Source organism: Quercus lobata, chromosome 2 (genome assembly GCF_001633185.2).
Source record: "Quercus lobata isolate SW786 chromosome 2, ValleyOak3.0 Primary Assembly, whole genome shotgun sequence".
Lineage (NCBI taxonomy): Eukaryota > Viridiplantae > Streptophyta > Magnoliopsida > Fagales > Fagaceae > Quercus > Quercus lobata.
The window spans coordinates 96,967,922-96,988,164 of NC_044905.1; the positions used below are offsets into that span (position 1 = coordinate 96,967,922).

The window sequence follows — 20,243 nt, forward strand, 5'->3', positions numbered from 1 at the left end:
AATTCTTCAGAAGGCTACTTTAAATAGTAAGTCAATGTGTCTCTTACATTTGGGTATTATTTAGAATTATTTTCAACTGATTGTACTAATAAAGGTGAATGTGTATAAATTTTGTTTAACTATCCCGTGCATCGCACGGGTTAGCGACTAGTTTTATTAATGTCTCAACTTTTATTTTATCATACAACACATTAAAATAATATATCTACACAATAAAATAATATAACCTAATAGTCAAATAAAAATCTAAAATCCAATAAAATATTATTTTAAAAAAAATATCATCTTGTTTTAGAGTATCATCATAAAAGTAGGATGATTCTGTAACTCAATTGTAAAAGTTTTTAGAATTGAAAGTACGGATAATGCTAGATTTATGAAACTTGAAACTAAATTTTAGTATATTTAGAGTTTTACCATGCCGGATACCGATGCTGATAAACATTGTTGAAGGTGAATATTTGTATTAATAAAAATGTGCACATGAGGATGAGACATTTAATGAAAAACCAGAAACACAGATATCACATGGTTTCCAAAATAAAATAATATATAACGGGCATAATGATTGTGGGGTATCTATTTTGTTGAGAAGTGATATATGATAAGATGAAGTAGTAGGTGGAGTGGTACTAAAGAGTAGCCATTATTTTATGAAGGGAATAGGTCTCCACTCTCCCTTATCCCTTTACTTGATATCCAGACTCATTGAAGAAGAAAAAAGAAACAGACGAAAAAAAAAAAAAGCACATACACATACACCAATTGTAGAAGAACATACAAAATTAGTTCCCTAGAGTAACTACTAGAAGTCTTCCCATGGTTGAAAGTGAATGATACTGAATATGATGCAATCTTAAGATAACAAGAAATACTCCTTCAACTAATCTCATGTTGATCGTTTAACCTTTTAAGCTTCTTTGTTAATTTGTTACTATAATTATACTTCACAAGTTCTATAAAAAAAATTAGAAAAAAAAAAAAATTTAAGACCTCTGTTGTTTGCATGAACTAGCTATAGAATCGGGTGAAAAAAAAATAGTAAAAGGAAAAATCGGGAGAGTACTGGAGAAGGTTTTTCTCAAAATTAATTATTTTGAAAGAGATATAATAGTGTTTGTTTGTTTGTTTTGCGTAAGAGATATACTTTCATGTCCAAGACAAATTTGACAAGGAACTAACCAATTATATATGTTACAGTGGTTTTAGTCTTTTAGGTTTACCATTTTTTTTTTCATAGTACGTTCTGGCGTGGTATATGATGATGAGTTATTTATCACTTTTACAAAATTTACATGGACCTATTATTTTTTTCTTCACCACTAATAATTATTTACATCAGAATTGTAACTTTTTTTTTTTGATAGGTCATTAGAATTGTGACATAAAAGTTGTCTCCTTAAATTTTTCTCATATGTTAGTACTTGCCAAATTAAATAATTGGATTTTTTTTTTTTAAACAAATTTTTTTATTTTTGAGAAACATTTTTTTTTTTGCGGGACATTTGTTCGTATGTAAAACAGTTTGTGAATAAATATTTGCCACAAAATATTTAACATCTATTAATGTGATAAATTATTAATATTAGATAAAAATGTCATGTCGATGATATACAAAAATGAAAACCAATAAAAACTTTATTAACTCAAAATGTTGTAAAATTTGCTGCTTAGAATAGCAATAGCAATAGCATTGCTCCATAATTAATTATCGTACCATAGTAACCAATTGCCAACCATGACTTTTGAGTGAAGTTGTGGTGTATTTTTGTGTTAGAATCCATTTCACTCTCTTTTGTGTGTGTTTGTTTCTCAAAAAAAAAAAAAATAGTAACCAATTGCCATGGAGTTCAGTGTGTGGCTGTAATTAAGAAATTAAGATAAGTACCGCCAAGTTTGACTGCAGCTCATCACATGTGGATGGCCACATAACCATAATAAAGATAGGAGATTTCAACTTCTTTCCATTTTTTAAGGCCTCCAGCACTTGATGAGCTTTTGATTTTCCTTCGCGACGCCAAGAAAGTTCAACATCGCCGTAAATATACCACAGCTTGTGTAATGAGTAGTCCAGATTGACCCACGTGTTGCAATCTAGGATGAGCCTTCATCAATTATTCTTTTTTTTTTCTCTAATTTTTTTTCCTTCCGAGTGTCCAAAATTTTTTGAGCACTTGAGCATTTTCTCAGATGCGTATAGGCTTCTCATTCCACTCACATCAAGTAATTACAAGGAGTGAGATGAGAGTACTACACACAAATATTCTAGAAACATCCGGTAACAAGATTTAAAAAAAAATTATAAAAATGTTGTATTATTGATATTTATCATAATAATATCCTCAAAATTAGTAGGATATTCAATAAGGAAACTTGTATAAAAATAAAATGAATTGGCACAGCTACCTAGGTATGTTGAGCTCATGAAGACAAAAAAAAAAAAAAACAAAAAGCTTTTAGCTTATCGATTCGTTTGTACTCACATTAATGAACTTTACTACCGCCGATGAATCTTATCACGATGTAATAATTAACTAATAAGGCAGAGACAGGTATGATTTTGTGATTTGTCAGATAGAGATTAAATAACTCATGAAGTTTATTGGTTTATTACTTTATAAAGCCAACAATAACGACAACAACGGCATGCTTTATTACTTTCTAAAGCCATGATGAGAGAGACTGTTGTTTCAATTGAGCTTGATACCTTTGACGCTCTTCTCTTGAGCAAAATATTCTGTGACAGAGAAAACTAAGAGATGGGTAGGGAAGAGAAGAAAGCTAGTCTTCAACCATTACTACTTCCAATAGCTGAAGAAAATGGTGTAAAGTCGTGTAGAAAGGAATTCCACAGAGATGAGATTGTGGGGGAGGTGAAGAAGCAGCTGTGTTTAGTAGGGCCATTAGTGTCAGTTAATCTGCTGGTAAATAGTTTACAGGTGATTTCAGTTATGTATGTGGGTCATCTTGGAGAGCTACCACTTTCTGGTGCTTCAATGGCCACTTCCTTTGCTTCTGTCACTGGTTTCAGCTTGTTGGTACGTATCAATATCATCTCAGTACTCTTTATCTTTTGAAGTTTTGAGTTATGAAATTTTAGCTAGTTTGGCAGATTCAGTTTTTAAGCTCTCTTTTTTTTGGAGTTGAGAATCGATTGAACTTTTGAGTTGTGAAGACATGTTTTGCCAATCCATCTCACTGTTTACATACAGCAATGACACACAGCTTAGTCCCAAATTTAATGGAAAAAAAAAGCACAAAAATAAAAGGGGCGTTCCGAGAATCGAACTCGGGACCTCTTGCACCCAAAGCAAGAATCATACCACTAGACCAAACGCCCTTAGAGATGCACTCTTTGATAGTAAAGAACGTCTTGTTTGGAATTGGTGTTTTCAGATATGCATTTCGCTTTTAACGTCTTTTTTTGAGGTCCACGGACTGAACGTCAATCCAAATCTTATACGAAACAAAAAAGATGTGTAACATGTATCAGTTAAACTAGTTCGTTCCATCTTTTAATCAATTTTTTTTTTTTTTTTTAACCGCACATCAATCACTCAGCACCAGCTGTTCTACCCTTGGGTTTGAGACAATGAGATTCAACTTCAGCCATTTACTCTAGCTCTTCAAGATCTAATCCAGTTTCATTATTGAAAAAGGGTAGAGTTTGACACAACTTTATTAATTTAATATCTAAGATACCAGATTCTTTGAAATCTTGTTGTAAGGATATAATTTCCTTTTTTGCTTGTTCTATACTTTTTTTATTTATGTATCTTTAGTATTGCCAAACCGTGTCAAATTATAACCATCACTCAAGTCAAATTACGAGTCTTGTAGTGTCTAAGTGTTGTACTTGAAGTTCAAGACAAAGATTCATGAACAACTCAAGGAAAATGTAATTTCTGCTTGCTCAAAAACGCTCACTTAATTGTTAACTGCAAGCTGGATAGTAGTTGATTGATTGAGCCTCAGGGATATAGAATTCTTGATCCAAGCCCTTGATCGACTTATGGCTTGGGATTTTTGCCCTAGACATCTAGAGTATATAAATGAACAGTTAATTCTATCAAAAACAAGTTTTTAGAGAGAGTTTTGCGTTGATATACACCTAGGATTGTTGATCAACTTTGAAGTTGCTGCAACATCTACATAGACATCATGCTGTGGGAATCTTAAATTTGATACTTGAAGTTGCGGACTAGATTGTTCGTGTGAAGAGATCCATAATGAAAGAGTTTAACTGAGTTGAAACTGCGTGGGGTCACGACAGTAAGCTCTACTGATGGTAGCAAACTAGAGTAGGATTAATTATGTTTGTACCACTTCAATTTCACTGGTGGATTGTTTCATTGAGGATTAGCATTAAACCTTTGGAGGGTTTTTCCCGTCAAGGTTTCCCTTCGTAACCATATTGATGTGTAGTTTACTTTTCTACATTTAATTTTAGCAATATTGTGTATGTGAAAGATTAACCAAGTCTGAATATGAAAAGCATAATTGGTCAATTAATTGGTTTGGCTTTATTTAAAATCTGCCAATCGGAGTCTAATTTGGTTAATATGATGATATTAGTTTGTGTTTGGTTCGACAGATTGGAATGGGAAGCGCATTAGACACATTCTGTGGTCAGTCCTATGGTGCAAAACAGTATAGAATGCTTGGTATACACATGCAGAGAGCCATGATTGTTCTTCTACTGGCCTGCATTCCCCTTGCACTTATATGGGCCAATACTGGCCGAATTCTTTTATTCTTGGGACAAGATGCAGAAATTTCAGCTGAAGCTGGACTTTATGCTCGCTTCCTAATACCCTGCATTTTTGGTTATGCACTCCTTCAATGTCATATCAGATTCTTACAAGCCCAAAATAACGTACTTCCAATGATGGTTAGCACAGCGATTACAACGTTATCACACTTGCTCATTTGTTGGATTCTTGTATTTAAGTCCGGCCTTGGAAATAAAGGTGCTGCTTTGGCAAATGGCATATCTTATTGGATGAATGCATTGTTATTGATGGCTTATGTTCGAATATCTCCTTCGTGTAAGAGCACATGGACTGGATTTTCAAAGGAGGCCTTTCATGGGATTACTGAGTTTCTAAAACTATCAATTCCCTCAGCTATAATGCTCAGGTAAGTTTCTGATTATAACTCTTATGTCTCTTATAGTACTTGTTTATAAGCACACCTTCCCAATATTACATTTTGTGGAACAGCTTGGAAATCTGGTCTTTTGAAATGATGGTTCTTCTATCTGGTCTTCTCCCTAATCCAAAGCTTGAAACATCAGTGCTGTCAATCAGGTTTGTACTTAAACTGGTTCTACGAACATTGCATGCTAATAAAAAGTGTTTCCAAACATATTTCACAATTTACTAACCAGCTGTGGTGTTTTTCAGCCTTAACACATGTTCAATGATTTATATGATACCCCTGGGGCTGAGTAGTACAACAAGGTCAATCCGAGCTCAATTAGAATGCTGCATTACCTCAATCTGCATCTTTCTGTACCAATATATCTTTTTTTCTTTTTCTTTTTTTCTGTTAGTTCAGCATAAGAGTTTCAAATGAGCTGGGTGCTGGGAGACCCCAAGCAGCCCGCCTAGCAGTTCGTGTTGCTCTATCCTTGGTTGCTACAGAGGGTATTCTAGTAGGAACAGCCCTGATATTGGGTCGTAATGTTTGGGGTTACTGTTACAGCCAGGTAGAAGAAGTTTTAAGATATGTGGGAGAAATCTTACTCTTGGTTGCAATATCCCACTTTTTCGATGGTCTTCAATCTGTGCTTTCAGGTCTGCAGCAACCTTTTATTTCTATACTTTGCAATCACTCCAAACATTTAAATGAATTTCATGCATTCGTTGGAGCTACATTTTTTTTTTTTTTTTCTGAATATTTGTGCAACACCTTGGGATTAACACATTTATAACTAGATAGAATTTGTACATTTGCATCCAAATACTAAATATAGGCTCCCATACTAAGGTACCATAAGTAGATCCACCAATGCATAGTCATAGCTTAAGTACAGGGTATATAGCTAAATACAAGACATCCATTGAAATAGTTTTTTCAAATGTATTCTTTTGCTCTAAAATCCTATTTCTGTTTACAGTCATACGGGTAAGCTGACACTTAGACCATCATTAGGAGAAAATTAATGTTAAACGCAACTGATTTTTCCTCTAGTTATGATTTTGATTGAAAATTTCAGGCGCTGCTAGAGGATGTGGATGGCAAAAGATTGGGGCCTTTGTTAATCTAGGAGCTTATTATCTTGCGGGAATTCCCGTAGCTATATTGTTAGCTTTTGTCTTCCATATTGGTGGAAAGGTGACTTCATATCTTTCCATTTCTTTGCCTCTTCCTATTTTCGGTTAATCTTTACACATTCTTTCCCTGACAACAAAAAAAAAAAAAAAAAAAAAAAGGAAAACAAAAAAAGGAAAAAGGGAGAAACATTAAGCATATGAATGTGTATTTTGAATCTAATCTACAGGGACTCTGGATGGGAATTATAGTGGCACTGATCGTGCAAGCATTATGCCTTTGGATAATTACTCTATGCACCAACTGGGAGAATGAAGTAATGCACTTTGACATAAAAGGTTATATATATCATCATCTGCCAATTTCATCTGATGGTTCATTTTCTTTGTTTTGTAGGTGAAGAAAGCTGCTGAGAGAGTAAAAAATAGTTCTGGAGATGCATTACCATAAACTCTCACCAAAAACAATAGAAAACGGCTGCAGACACAAATTAGAAGATAATAAAGGAGTTTCATATACTGGAAAACTTTCAAATTCCAGTATTTGGAAGAACATTATGCCAAGTTAGAAACTTCAAGCAAACGTACACAAGACCGATGTGGCTTTGTTCTGTCCATTTTTGTAGCTCTATCTGAAGAAATTTATGCCAATTTAGTGATATAGAGTGCCACACTTTAACAAAGCATAAACCTTAAGTAGTTGAACTACCTCAAATCTAAAGTACTTGCAAGAAGTAAGAGGAGGAATTCATTCACTCCATTCTTTCTCATCAACTGTTCCAAGTAGTTTGGTGAACTTTTGTACTGAAATGGTATTTTAAATTGAAACATGATGAAATGTATTGTGATGAAGTTGATTGTAGCAATAATGGTTGTGGAGATACCGCATGGCATGATGTGGTAACAGGTGATTGGTCATAATTATGTGGTGGAGCAGAGGTAGAATTTATGGTAATGGAGGGAAGGGGTTGTTTCATGTTTTAGGGATGAAAACGCAATAAATTTCATAACTCATTGTTCAAAAATCAAAGAATTAAGTGATGGAAACAAAAACTGGAAACAGAATTATGAAAATCCAAATTGACTTCTCAACTATAGGTCTCACCATTTTTGAGTTAAGAGTTATGGAAATCAAAAATCCGAACAACCCTTTAGTTTGTTTGTACTGTGCATGCTCTGTTTCAGCAATTCAATTTGAAAGAAAAAAAAAATAGTGGGCTCGACTTTCCTTTTATCACAGTAACGTTTGAAAGTATATATTTATAATTATTTCTTAAACATGGCTGGTTTTGAGGTTTCAATTTGTTTGAATTTTGTTGAACACAAATGTCAAATAAAATTGTTGTGAAATTTGTTGTGGTTCAAACCAAAATGAACCTTCTACGGTGATTTCTGAAGTGAAGTTAGTAGGAGGAAATACTAAGGAATGGTGGGTGGACACTGGGGCTACTCACCATGTATGTTTAGAAAAAAAAAATGTTTTCTACATATAATCCTGTGGATAATGGAGGAAAAATTTTCATGGGAAATTCCTCAACCTCTAAAATTGAAGGAGTTGGAAAGGTTGTGCTCAAAATGACCACTGGTAGGTTTCTTACTTTGAAAGATGTATTGCATGTGCTAGAAATTCAAAAGAATCTTGTATCTGGCTCATTGTTGAGTATGAATGGTTTCAAGTTGGTCTTTGGATCTGATAAATTTTCACTTTTTAAGAGTAGAATGTATGTGGGCAAAGGATATTTCAACAATGACTTGTTTAAGATGAATGTAATGACTGCTTTTCCTACTTTTGATAATAATAAGGGTACATCTACTGTTTACATGCTTGAGTCATCTAATGTATGGCATCGTAGATTGGGTCATGTAAATTATCATACTTTACATAGACTAATCAATTTAAATTTACATGCCTTAGTTGACATACTTGAATTGTCAAAAATTTGAAATGCATAAGAGTCTGTTATGAGTGCTTATTAAGTAAGCAATGATGAGACATTACAGATGTCCATTCATTATAAGAATGAAGTTGAGAAATAATTCAATGAATGCAATAAGTTCTTGATTACCATAGAACTTGTGGGGGGAAGCTATTATTTCCACTTTATTTTTTCATTGAAATTCCTTAAAAGAAAACCACTAAGACACCTTGTGAATTATGAAAAAAGTGATCGTCTTTCTATAAATTCTTTAAATGTGGTGGTGTTTGATAAAGGTGGTGGTTCTTATTCCTAAAGGATAAAGAACCATTGATTGTGTTTTCATTGGTTATGGTCATAACAGTAGTACATAGTGCTTTCTAATTTATGAATCTATTATTTTTATATGCATGACAATTAATTAGAATATATTTTAAGTGTTAAACTTTCTTAAAGAAATTTTGAGTCTACGTTTAGTATCTCTCATAATCAAGAGTTGATGGAAAAGAGGTTGAGCCTAAACGTAGTAAAAGGACAAACGTCATGGTTGTTTGGTCCAAATTTTCTAATTTATATATTAGAAAATGAACTTAAAGTTTCAAAGAAACAAAATCCTAAGGTGCCTTCTTGAAAAAGAGATTGTCAATAGTGCAATAAATCCATCTTTAAAATCTATGCATAGAAATTGGTGGATCTACCACCTAAGAGTTTGAAAATTGATAGAATTATTGACTATTACAAGGAAAGACTTGTTGTAGAAAGCTATAAAGAAAAAAAAAAGATATGAGTTTTCTTGATACACAATAAACCAAAGGGGTTTATGGTTCTTGTACAAGGAAACAATGTATGTAGGCTTGTTAAATCTTTGTATGGATTGAAGCAAGTTTCAATGCAACTAATCGCAAACCCACGCGTTGCGTGTGATAATTTTTTTTGTGGTGATCTCATTAAATTTATTGTTTTGCAATTTGGACTAATTTAATAAAGAGTAATATATTTCATAATCATGTGTTAATTTATTATAGGAACAATTAAAAATGTAATAAATACATATATATATATATATATATATATAATTTATGTCGTACCAAAATGAAAACAATAAAAAATTTTATAGGAATTCAATAGGCAAGTTAGTGAAAATATTCATTTTTTAATAAAATTTATTTATAATTGTATGGACAAAGTTTGGAGCCCAAGCCCAAACTGTATGGAATCTTGGTCCAAAAGGCCCAATACAATGAATTTTGTAGAGTATGAGACAAAGAACTAAGTTTAGGTGAGTTGAGCAACAGCTTGCATGGGGTTAAGAAACAATCAGATAAGAATAAAAGTTATTATGATCAAAGGACCTTCCGTCCAAGGAGGCTGGAATTTTACTTATAAACACAGATCACCACATTAGGGTTCTTTCACATGCTACAGTATTCTCTTCTTCTTTTTGTTGCCTCCTCTTTTTGGGGGCTTTTCTACATTATATAGGCTCTTCCTGATCATCTGAACCTTACACTTGTTGATCACCTAGACCCCCACTTGAGCACCCATCCCATCAGATACCCCTTTCAGTCCTTTGTTAGTTACGGCAGCCAAGGCAACACTGTTCAGGGTCTTTTCCACATTAATGCGGTCAGAAAAGTAGCAACAGTGCATTTAATGTGGTGGTGGTAGGTTTTTCTTAGATATTTTGAGTTTTCTTCTCTTTCACGTGTTCAGGGAGCGTACTTCAACTGCTTGAATATATACTTAGTTTGGGTCTGCCGTGTCCGAGGATAAATTCCTCCTCAGACTTTCTTCTTTTTGTCTCCCAATGATGAGGCTTGTAAAGTAGATCACCTAAGTCATGTCTCTCTCCTCGGACTTGTTATTGTTTTCGAACAATGCCCAAGACCCAATACATTATTTTAGGTCATAGTCCCCACAATAACCCCTCAAAACTTCGGTTTTTCTCTCCATCCGAGGAGAAAAGCGGGGTTTTGAATTTTTAAGAGATAAGATCGATTAATTTTTAGTTCACACGTGCGGGAGTGGTTGCTTCTGACGCGTTGTAGATTACGAGGCACTATTAATTGCTCCAGGCGGTTTTGTGTTCCCCACATCCAACGGCGAAGCATAGATCCAACGGCTAGCATTCCTCCTAGAATTTTGAGCGGAGCAACCTTTCCCCTCCACTCCTGCTATATAAAGCCTTGAAAAAGCTCTTTTTGCCTTTCTTTTTTACGAACATCTAAGAATTTCAGAGAACTTCAGCGCCCAGTCTTCATAAAACGTATCAGACCTTTGAGTTTCCGTAGTCATTCCTGGAAGAAGTTTTTCCTTGAGAAGATCTCTGCAGAGGTTATTGTACGGATACCTGTAAGTTCTCATTCTTTTACATTACCCCATTTTCATCTCAGCATTCCTCTTCGGCCCTTCAGTTCATCTAGATAGGTAAATTCAAGCGTTTAGTAGATACACCAGCCGCCATGGAGGCTTTTAGAGCTAGGTACCGTATTCCGCAAGGGGTGGTTTTGGAGTATTGTCCCTCGGACCGAGTACTGACTGATAGAGATGTGGGTGAAGTCGTCATTCCTATGATTGCTTTCACAGAGGGAGGAATGACGCTTTCCATGCGTAGGATTACTCGAGATTATTTGCTTAACCATAGGTTGACACCTTATCAATGCGCCTCCAACCTATTTAGGGTCTTGGGTAGCATAGATGCCCTGAACGAGCAAATGGGCTTAGGTCTCACATGGCACGACGTGGTTCACATGTACGAGTGCTACCATCTTGCCAAAGCGGGGTACTACCTTGAATCTTGGTTCAAGGTCATTAGGCTAATCTCCTGTCTTCCTAAGTCCAACAAAGGTACAAAGGATGACTACCTGATTGTCTCGGGAGAATGGAGCGACGGTCTTCATTGTCCAACTCGAGCAAGAGATCTAGGTGCAATACCTCTAGGATCAATCCCTTGGGAAGGGGATTTAACCCTTTAGTTTTATTCCTTTTGCTTGGAAATTCTTTTTTTTTTTTATAGAAAATATCTTTTTAACGATCTGACTACAATTCCTTTCTTGGCTGTTTTGCAGATAGGGCCCACGTTGCTCCTCGGCTCAGCCATACAAATGTTCAAGCCCTTAACTATTTTCTGAGGTCAGAGATCTTTGTTCACAAGGACGGACAATTGCAGGCCGCCCACTTGATCTTGAGTTACGAGCCCTTGTCCCGCGCTTTTTTGGACATCGGCCAATCAATAAGAGCTGGTAGTACGAGGTTATCTCAGATTGACGTGTCGAAGCCGGGATTCTTGGCTCAAAGGGACCTTCCACTGGTTACCTTGCCCATTCTTCAGAATTCTCAACTAGCTACACAACTACCTCCACAAGACAATCTCGGAGCAGCAGCATTTGTTGAAGAGGACACTAAGTCATCTCGTCTTTCACTAGAGGAAAAGATAGACGAGTTCTACTTTAAGAAGGATAACCCAAAAGCTCCCCTAATTGAACTCTCGAACACCGAGGGCAGGCCAGATAGAAACTCTGCAATTTGCATTCCTCCTCTTGTTAGTGCCTGCTTGGACGATTCCTCTGACGAAGAGGTGGACAACATGGCCTCAAACAAAAGCAATAAAAGTTTACAGGAGCTTATGGCTGCTTGGGGTAAAAGGCAAACCTCGAAGGCGCCCACTAAGTCCCAAACTCCCTCCAACCTTCCTCCTGCTCCTCCACAGGTCCCCGTCGACCTCAGCTTGAAAGTCAATCCAAACTTGAAGAAGAAAAGGCTGGTTGAGTCCCTTGAGGAAGGCAAGGTGGGTCCTTACTAGGGCGCGAAACAACAAAAAGTGACCCGAGTGCCTTGGGACAAAAGGGCTTTATCGGTGGAAAGCCAAGATGAGCTGGAAAGGGCTGAAGTGCGCGTGCCACCGCGTACTTAGAGCCCTCGGCTCGAGGTGGATAGAGCACCAATTCCCTACAATGCCTCAGTCCGAGAGTATCAGAGGGGCCGAGCAAGGTACATTGTTGAAGTCCTGGAGCAACCCATGTTCCTTCCTAAGGACATGGACGCTTACAGGCGCTTTTTGCAGAATGAACTCTTCCTGTCCCTGAAGAGGGACCTTGCGATGGTAAGGCGACTTATCCTCTTATAGGCATAATTATTGAGTCATACTATATTCTAACTTATGTCACTTTGTGATTTTTGGATAGATTACTCAGCAGGTCTTTGTGGCTGAGGAATGGTGTCGCGACGCTCGCAAGATGGCCGACACTGAAGCCATCTCTTGTGTCGAGGTAGAGAAGACACTAGGGGCTCTCAAGCAGGAGCAGCATGAACTGGTGGAGAAGTTCAAGGAGGCGGAGTCAGGCTGTAAGAGCGCTGAGGCTGGCCGGAAAAATGCTGAGAAACAAGCTGAGGACCAACGCCAGCTGCTACACGTGACTGAGATCAACCTTGCCACCGAGAGGCAAGTCGTTTTAGATCTCAAAGCGACGTTGCAGAAAGCTAAGGAAGAGGTCCAGCTAGCCAAGGAAGCAACCAAGGTGGAGAAGAGGGCTGCTTATCAGCTTGGAGTGGAGGAGACGGAAGTAAAGCTTACTGAGGAACTGTTAGAAGTATGTAGAGACTACTGCAGCATTACATGGGATAAGGCTCTCAATGCTGCAAGTGTCTTGTAGATTCTGCTTGGAGGCTGCTCGAAAACGTCTTCTATCCTCTAGAGAACCGGGAGGTCCCTGTTGATACCCCTAAAGTTTTTGAGCAACCTGCGACTATCCCTGATGCCATCCCAATAGCCGAAATCACTAAGGGCTCTAACTAGGTCATCGTCCAAAGTGAGGATGCTGAGGGGGAGAAGGGCAAAGGGAAAAAACCCTCCCCCAAATCCAAGGATCCCTCTAAGGAGATAGTTACTGAGGCTGAGGGTCATGGGGTTGACCTAAAAGCCAAGGATGTTTCTCCTCCTCAACCAGAGCAAAAAGAAGATCCCCCTGCTAAGGCTTAGCACCTAGGGTTTTTCTCTTTCTTCTTTTTGTATCATTTTGAAGAGGAGTTGTATTATATTTTGGTTTTCAAAGGCTTCTCATCCAATAGTATTGTATTATCTCTGTTTCTTAATATAAATGCTCTTTCTCTCATTCTTTGTTCTTCTGCTTGATGTTGATTGGATTTTATTGCATTGTTCCGAGTCAATGTGACTATGCCTTTAGTTGAAGTTTACAACAACATTTTGCCAATATAACCAAGTGTTAAAAGTAAGACTGTGCAATGAATTTTAGGCAGTGAAGGCTGTCGTGCAGGACTTAGGTTCTGTTTAAAATTTGGGTAGACGCCATAAGTTATTAATTTCTCTTAAGTCTGTGGTCCGAGGAGCCATGCAGGACTTAGATATTGTTTAAAACTTGGATAGATGTGATAAGTTATTAATTTCCCCTAAGTCTATGGTCCGATGAGCCATGCAGGACTTAGGTTCTGTTTAAAACTTGGATAGTAATGAGCCGGAAGACACGCAGTTATCATGAAATATAGTGTAGGCAAAACCGCTTTTATTAATAATAATACCTTCTTAAGTTATTTACATTCCATGGGCAGGGTATAGCTCTCTCATCTAAGTCTTTCAAATAATATGCACCTATTCCTGCTACTGAAGTGATTCGGTACGGGCCTTCCCAGTTGGGTCCCAGGTTTCCCCAAGATGGGTTCTTGGCGTTACCCAAAATTTTTCTTAGCACTAGATCTCCTAGCCTTAGTGGCTGTAGTTTTACATTGGCATCATACCCTTGCTTGAGTTTTTGGTGGTAATAGGCTAATTGGATCATTGCCTTTTCTTATTTCTCCTCGATTAAATCTAAACTTCTTTCTAGCAGTTTGTCGTTGTTGCTTGGGGTAAAGGTGCCTGTTTTCAACATTGGAAAGCTAGTCTCTAGGGGGAGTATAGCTTTGGCCCCATAAGTCATAGAAAAAAAAGTCTCTCCTGTTGACCGTCGTGGCGTAGTTTGATAGGTCCATAGGACGTGTGGCAGTTCTTCCACCCATCTTCTCTTTGCATCATCCAATCTCTTCTTTAACCCATTAACTATGACCTTGTTTACAACCTCGGCTTGCCCTTTTCCTTGAGGATAGGCCGGAGTGGAATATCGGTTTGAAATTCCCAAGTCATAGCAGTATCTCCTAAAGGTCTTACTATCAAATTGAAGGCCATTGTCCGAGATGAGGGTATGAGGAATTCCAAAGCATGTAATGATGTTCCTCCAGATGAATTTCTTTGCATCCACGTCCCTGATGTTGGCTAGGGGCTCAGCTTTGATCTATTTAGTGAAGTAGTTTGTGCCGACCATCAAGTATCTCTTGTTTCCTGCTACTTTTGGGAAAGGACCCACAATATCCAGACCCCATTGAGCAAACGGCCAAGGACTGGAGAAAGGATTGAGGACCTCTCCCAGTTGGTGGATATTTAGGGCAAACCTCTTGCATTGGTCGCACTTCTTGAAATATTCTTGGGCTTCTTTCTGCATGCTCGGCCACCAATACCCCTAAGTGTGGGCTCTGTATGCCAGCGATCTTCCTCCTGTGTGACTCTCGCAAATTCCCTCATGCAATTCTTCGAGTAACAGCTCTGATGCTTCGGGGTGCATGCATAATAGATATAGCCCGGAATAGGAGCGCTTGTACAGCTTGTGATCCTTTGATAGCCAGAACTGAGGAGCTTTTCTTTGTACTTTCTCAACTTTCGATTTCTCTTTAGGCAGTACATCATCCTTAAGAAAACTCACTATGGGGTCCATCCAGCTCGGACTCACTCTGACTTGATGGATTCGAAACGTGTCCTTTTTGATTACATCTGCCTTGTACAAATCCTCAACAAGGATGATTCGAGGTAAACCCTGCTCCAAGGACGTGGCAAGAGTGGCTAATGAATTTGCATATGTGTTCCCACTTTTAGAGATGTGTGTCAAGTTGAAGAATTCAAAGTCCAACTGCAAGCGCTTGACCTAACCGAGGTATTCCTACATTCTTGCATCCCTAACTTCCAATTCGCCCCTCACCTGGCCTACAACCATTCTGAAATCCGAGAACACTTCTAATGCCTTTCCCCCTATTTTTGGCACCATGGCTATTCCCTGCAATAAAACTTCATACTTGGCTTCATTGTTTGTAGCCGAGAACCCTAGTCTCATTGATTTTTTTACGGTAATCTTCTTAGGGGATATTAGAACCAGCCCTACCCCAGATCCCCTTTGATTTGCCGCTCCATCAACATACACTTTCCACCGTGAGGCTCCTCGTGCAAAGATTGTGCCAACCGATTTTCCATCCATGTTTTCCTTCTTTGCTACTACTTCTATTGGGGGTTCAGTAAATTCGGCAATTAAATTGGTGAGAACTTGGCCCTTAACGGAGGTCTGAGGCATGTATTTAATATCCAAAGCCCCTAGGAGCGTGCTCCACATGGCAATTCTTCCTGTGTAATTGGCACTCCGGAGTACCGACTTGAGGGGAAGTTGAGTTAGAACAACGACCCTGTGGGCCTGAAAGTAGTGGGGGAGTTTCCGTGTAGCATGCACTATTGCCATAATTGCCTTCTCCAATGGTAAGTAACGCACATTGGCCTTATGTAACGATTTACTCACATAGTAAATTGGTCGTTATATGCCGTCGTCAACCCATATTAATACCAAGCTTACAGCGTGAGGAGCCACTGCGATGTAGGCGAATAGAACTTCGTCAGCCTCAGGACTAGACATGATGGGTGGCCGTGACAGGTACTCTTTAAGTTGCTGGAAGGTTAAGGCACAGTCCTCGAACCACTCAAATCCTTCCCACTTGTTCATTAGGAGGTAGAAAGGACAGCATCGATTCGGAGATCGGGAAATAAACCAATTCAATGCCGCAATCATTCCAGTGAGTTTTTGGACTTCTTTTAGGTTCCGAGGAGCTTGTAAATTATGATTTGATTTGATTTGATCTGGGCTCATCTCAATTCTCCTGTGAGTTACCATATAGACCAAAAATTTGTCGGACCCGACACCGAATGAGCACTTAAAGGCATTGAGACGCAATTTGTGTTTTCTTAAAATGCCAAAAATGACTTCGAGATCTTTCACATGCTCGAATACCACTTTACTTTTCACTTCCATGTCGTCTATGTAGACTTCAATACTCTTGCCTAGTTGCGGTTCAAACATTATGGTCATTATCCTTTGGTAGGTAGACCCCGCATTCTTTAAACTGAAATGCATTTTTTCTTGATCTCCCGGGGCTAATAGTATTTGATGATAATCCTGGAAGGTATCCAAGAAGCTCATTCGAGGGTAGCCTACAGTTGTGTCTACTAACCGGTCTATCCGAGGCATTGGGAACGGGTCTTTTGGGCATGCCTTGTTCAAATCTGTGAGATCTACACAGACTCACCACTTCCCACTCTTCTTTTTTACTACCACTATTTTCACCAACCACTCGGGGTAAAAGACTTCTTTGATAGCTTCTACCTTTTTTAGCTTTGTTACCTCGTCCTTAACTGGGTCGGCATGCTCCTTTGACGAGTGTCAGGGTGGTTGCTTTTTGGGAATAGAGGATGGGTTAACGTTTAGGTAGTGGCAAATAAGGTTCAGATCAACTCCTGGAACATCGTAGGCGTCCCATGCAAACACATCAACATTTTCTCTCAAAAACCCAATCAATTATTCTTTCTCTCGGAGGGGTAGTTCCGAGCCAACTTGAAAGAATTTCTCTGGATCGTTGTCAACAGTAACCCTTTCTAGACTTTCGCATTTTACCTCCTCGGTTGCCTCATCAGCGGGTATTGCTGAGGTGGCTGATTACTATAAGTCCTTTCTTATAGAGGCTGAGGATTCTGGATTTGGTTGGCAAAAGATGACAGCCACCATGCATTGTCTAGCCATGGTTTGATTTCCTACAATCTCCTCTACTCGGCCCTCTGACAGGTATTTCACCTTCTGGTGAAGTGTAGAAGAAATGGCTCCTAAGGCGTGGAGCCAAGGCCTGGACACTATGGCTGTGTACGGTGAGTAGGCGTCGACCATAATGAAATCCACCTCCACCACGTCTGAACCGGTTTGTATGGGTAGTCTGATCTGTCCCCTTGGTGTAACAGTCTTCCCTTCGAAACTTACCAAAAGGGAATCATATGCCATTAGGTCCTTGGGTTTTAGGTTCAGCCCCTTGTACAGATCAGGGTACATTACTTCCACAGCACTGCCCTGGTTTACCAATACTCTCTTCACGTCGAACCCCCTAATCCTAAGTGTAACTACCAAAGCATCGTCATAGGGTTGGATGGTTCCCATCTTATCCTTATCCGAGAATCCCAGTATAGGTGAGGCTCCCTTTTTAGACCTTTTGGATTCCCGATCGTTGTCCTCATTGGAGAGCCGCGCCACAGACATAGTTTTAAACAAACTTTCTCCAACCTTATTTTTTCTACCCTTTAATCCAAAACACTGGAAAACGCAACTAAAAAATTAATAAAACTTAATAATGATTAACTAGATCAATAAAAAAATAATTTGTTGTTGATAATCTATTGAGATTATTATCTTTACAGAAATTACAAATTCGTCCACCAACAAAGATTATCAAATAAACAATTATTAGCAAAATCTTAGAATTAAATTTCTATATATGCATTGTTGTAAAATAAACCAAAGGTATAAAAAAAAAAGAACTTGTGATCAAGAATTAGAATACCAAAATACCTAAATATAAATAAAAGTCTATAGTCTATACAAATTTATCAAAAAAAGAAACAAATGTCATGTGACAATTAAATCAACAATAACCAAATAAATAAATAAAAAGCCATTAGGGGAAAAAGAAAGTGGTTTAAACAATAATAAAAAAAAAAAAAAATCTACCGAAAGAGAAACAAAATTGGAGAGAGAAAGAGAGAGTATTGACCTCTTTTATCGTGGACAACTTGGAAGGAATAGAGGAGGGGTGGAAATGAAATAATAAGAAATTTATATGAAAACTAGGAAGTAGAATGGTGGAGTAGATGAAAGGTTGAACAAAGTGAAACTGTAGAATTTTTAAGAAGATATAAATGAGAAAATTTTAAAAATCTATAGAGGGAATCAAATGAATTTTTTTTTTTTAAACAATGATCGGAGGAGACGAAAGATTGAATTAAGAAGACAATAGTTGAAGAAGATAAAAAGTTTAACAAAGTAAAAATTGCAAAAAACATTAAATTATATAGGATGCTAAAGATGTGGTGCAAAATGATTTTTGTAAACATCCCTCAAAAAATAAAAATAAAAAGGCTATTTTTTTATATTAGGAGTTGAAAAATGGGAACAGATCTTTAAGAATATAATAGATCATAATTAATTTCACTCACCAAATAGAAATATAACCAATTTCCAGCAGAGTAAATCTTAAATTTTCTCTCCTTCCACTGTATTTTTTTTTTTTTTTTTTTGATCACTTAGAGCATTCACATCCCAAAATTCTATTACATCCTATTTTACTATCTCAAAAAGCTACTTTAACAATTATATCATACCATTTTGCAATACTCTCAGCATCCTAACTTTTATTTTACAATACAATACATTAAAATAATATATCCCAAAACCCAAATAAAAACAAAAACCCAAAACCTGGTGAGAGAGAGAGAGGATTTGATAAAGTTACACAATAAAATATTAGTTTTTTTTTTAGCATTGAGCTATAGTGCAATTCTACCTTTACAATTACACTATAGCACTATTGCAAATTTTTTTGCAATAGATGGTGAATACAAGTCCGGATGAAGCTTGGTTTTTGTGCAAAAATTGTAAAATTTTCCAACATATGGCATATAGCAATGCCAGTGCGAATGCTCTTAAAATACAAGAGAAAGTTAAGTATCTTTGCAATAGTACCACTAAAACATCAACAAAAAACCAAATCCAATATTATCTCTTCCACAACAATATTTTTTATATATTTATTATTCACACAACATGCTGATTAAGAAAAACGAAACAACAAACAAAACAAATTAGAGACAGAATTACAATTTACAATAGCCAACTATATTGATAGGAGAATAAATGGGTTCAAAAAAGTAGAAGGAAGCAAAAGAAATACTAGGGAAACTACCAAAAATAAAAATACACCATCACCACATCCACAATAAAATAGAAGAAAAGAAATATAAATTAATTTAAACCATGAATTAAACAAAAGATTCCCAAAACATGCATTAACATGCATGAAGGCATGGTGGATGGTTCATTCTAAATAATGTGAAAAGTTTAGTGGAATTTAGTAAAGAATAATTCAAAAGTATTGTAATTGAAGGAATTTTACCTTAAGAGACTGATAAATATTTCTTTGTAAACAATGTCTTTTGTCTAGAAAAGTATGTACACTTCATTTAGAGTGTCATACCCATGTCGTATTATAATTCTTCAAAAATTGTTCATGTAGTTCACGTAATCTATTCGCATATAAAGATGCTCTATTTATACTTGGGAGTTGCCTGGTTATATTGGCAACTCATCAATCATCATCATAGAAGGCAGAATTTAATAGTAATTTATCTTTAGATATATGGATCATACATCATTTGGGGTCCCTCCTCATAAATGTTAAGATATAAATCTTTGTAACCGAAAAATGGGTAAAGAGTATAATGATTAGAGCAATTTAAGGATTAGTTTGTGGCTTAGTACCCGCTGAAGGGAAAAAAGAAAAAGAAAAATAATGTTACTCTAGGAAGATAGATTTAATGTAGAAAAGATTTGAGGAGGCCATTTTGCATTTAATTATTAATGTAGTGGTTTATATAATCTTACCACCAGCCCATCAACTTAATCATAATGGAATATTAAACATTTAAATTAAAGTAGATAATATGTAAAGACAAAGATATATGTAAGGTTAAAATTACCTAAGATAAATGTGTAAAGTCAATAATCTATTTATATATTTTTTGTAAAAGAAATTAGGAATAAAAAATAAATAAGAAAAATAAAGATTATATGGTCAATGAGGTGGCGAATGAGGTGGCGCAACAAAAACGTAGCAACAATAAATGCTACACTTCAATTTTTAGATATATATATAGATG

General features: G+C 36.9%; 2 protein-coding genes and 1 non-coding gene across 3 annotated transcripts; 1 reads left to right on the top strand and 2 right to left on the bottom strand.

The window, feature by feature from the left end:
• The first annotated feature begins 2,629 nt into the window (after positions 1 to 2,629).
• Positions 2,630 to 7,105, top strand: LOC115977386 (protein DETOXIFICATION 16-like). The gene is made up of 8 exons (XM_031099211.1): positions 2,630 to 3,038; positions 4,595 to 5,139; positions 5,223 to 5,309; positions 5,406 to 5,462; positions 5,560 to 5,798; positions 6,221 to 6,339; positions 6,506 to 6,592; positions 6,673 to 7,105. Exons 1-8 carry the CDS (start codon positions 2,760 to 2,762, stop codon positions 6,724 to 6,726), a joined length of 1,467 nt encoding a protein of 488 aa, XP_030955071.1. The 5' UTR covers positions 2,630 to 2,759; the 3' UTR covers positions 6,727 to 7,105.
• Positions 3,269 to 3,340, bottom strand: TRNAP-UGG. Its single transcript has one exon. It is a non-coding gene; the product is annotated as a tRNA-Pro (tRNA).
• Positions 7,106 to 16,986: 9,881 nt separating the features above from the next.
• On the bottom strand, positions 16,987 to 17,571 carry LOC115973972. Its single transcript, XM_031094206.1, has one exon. The coding sequence runs from the start codon at positions 17,569 to 17,571 to the stop codon at positions 16,987 to 16,989; it is 585 nt and encodes a 194-aa protein (XP_030950066.1).
• Between the last annotated feature and the right edge of the window lie 2,672 nt (positions 17,572 to 20,243).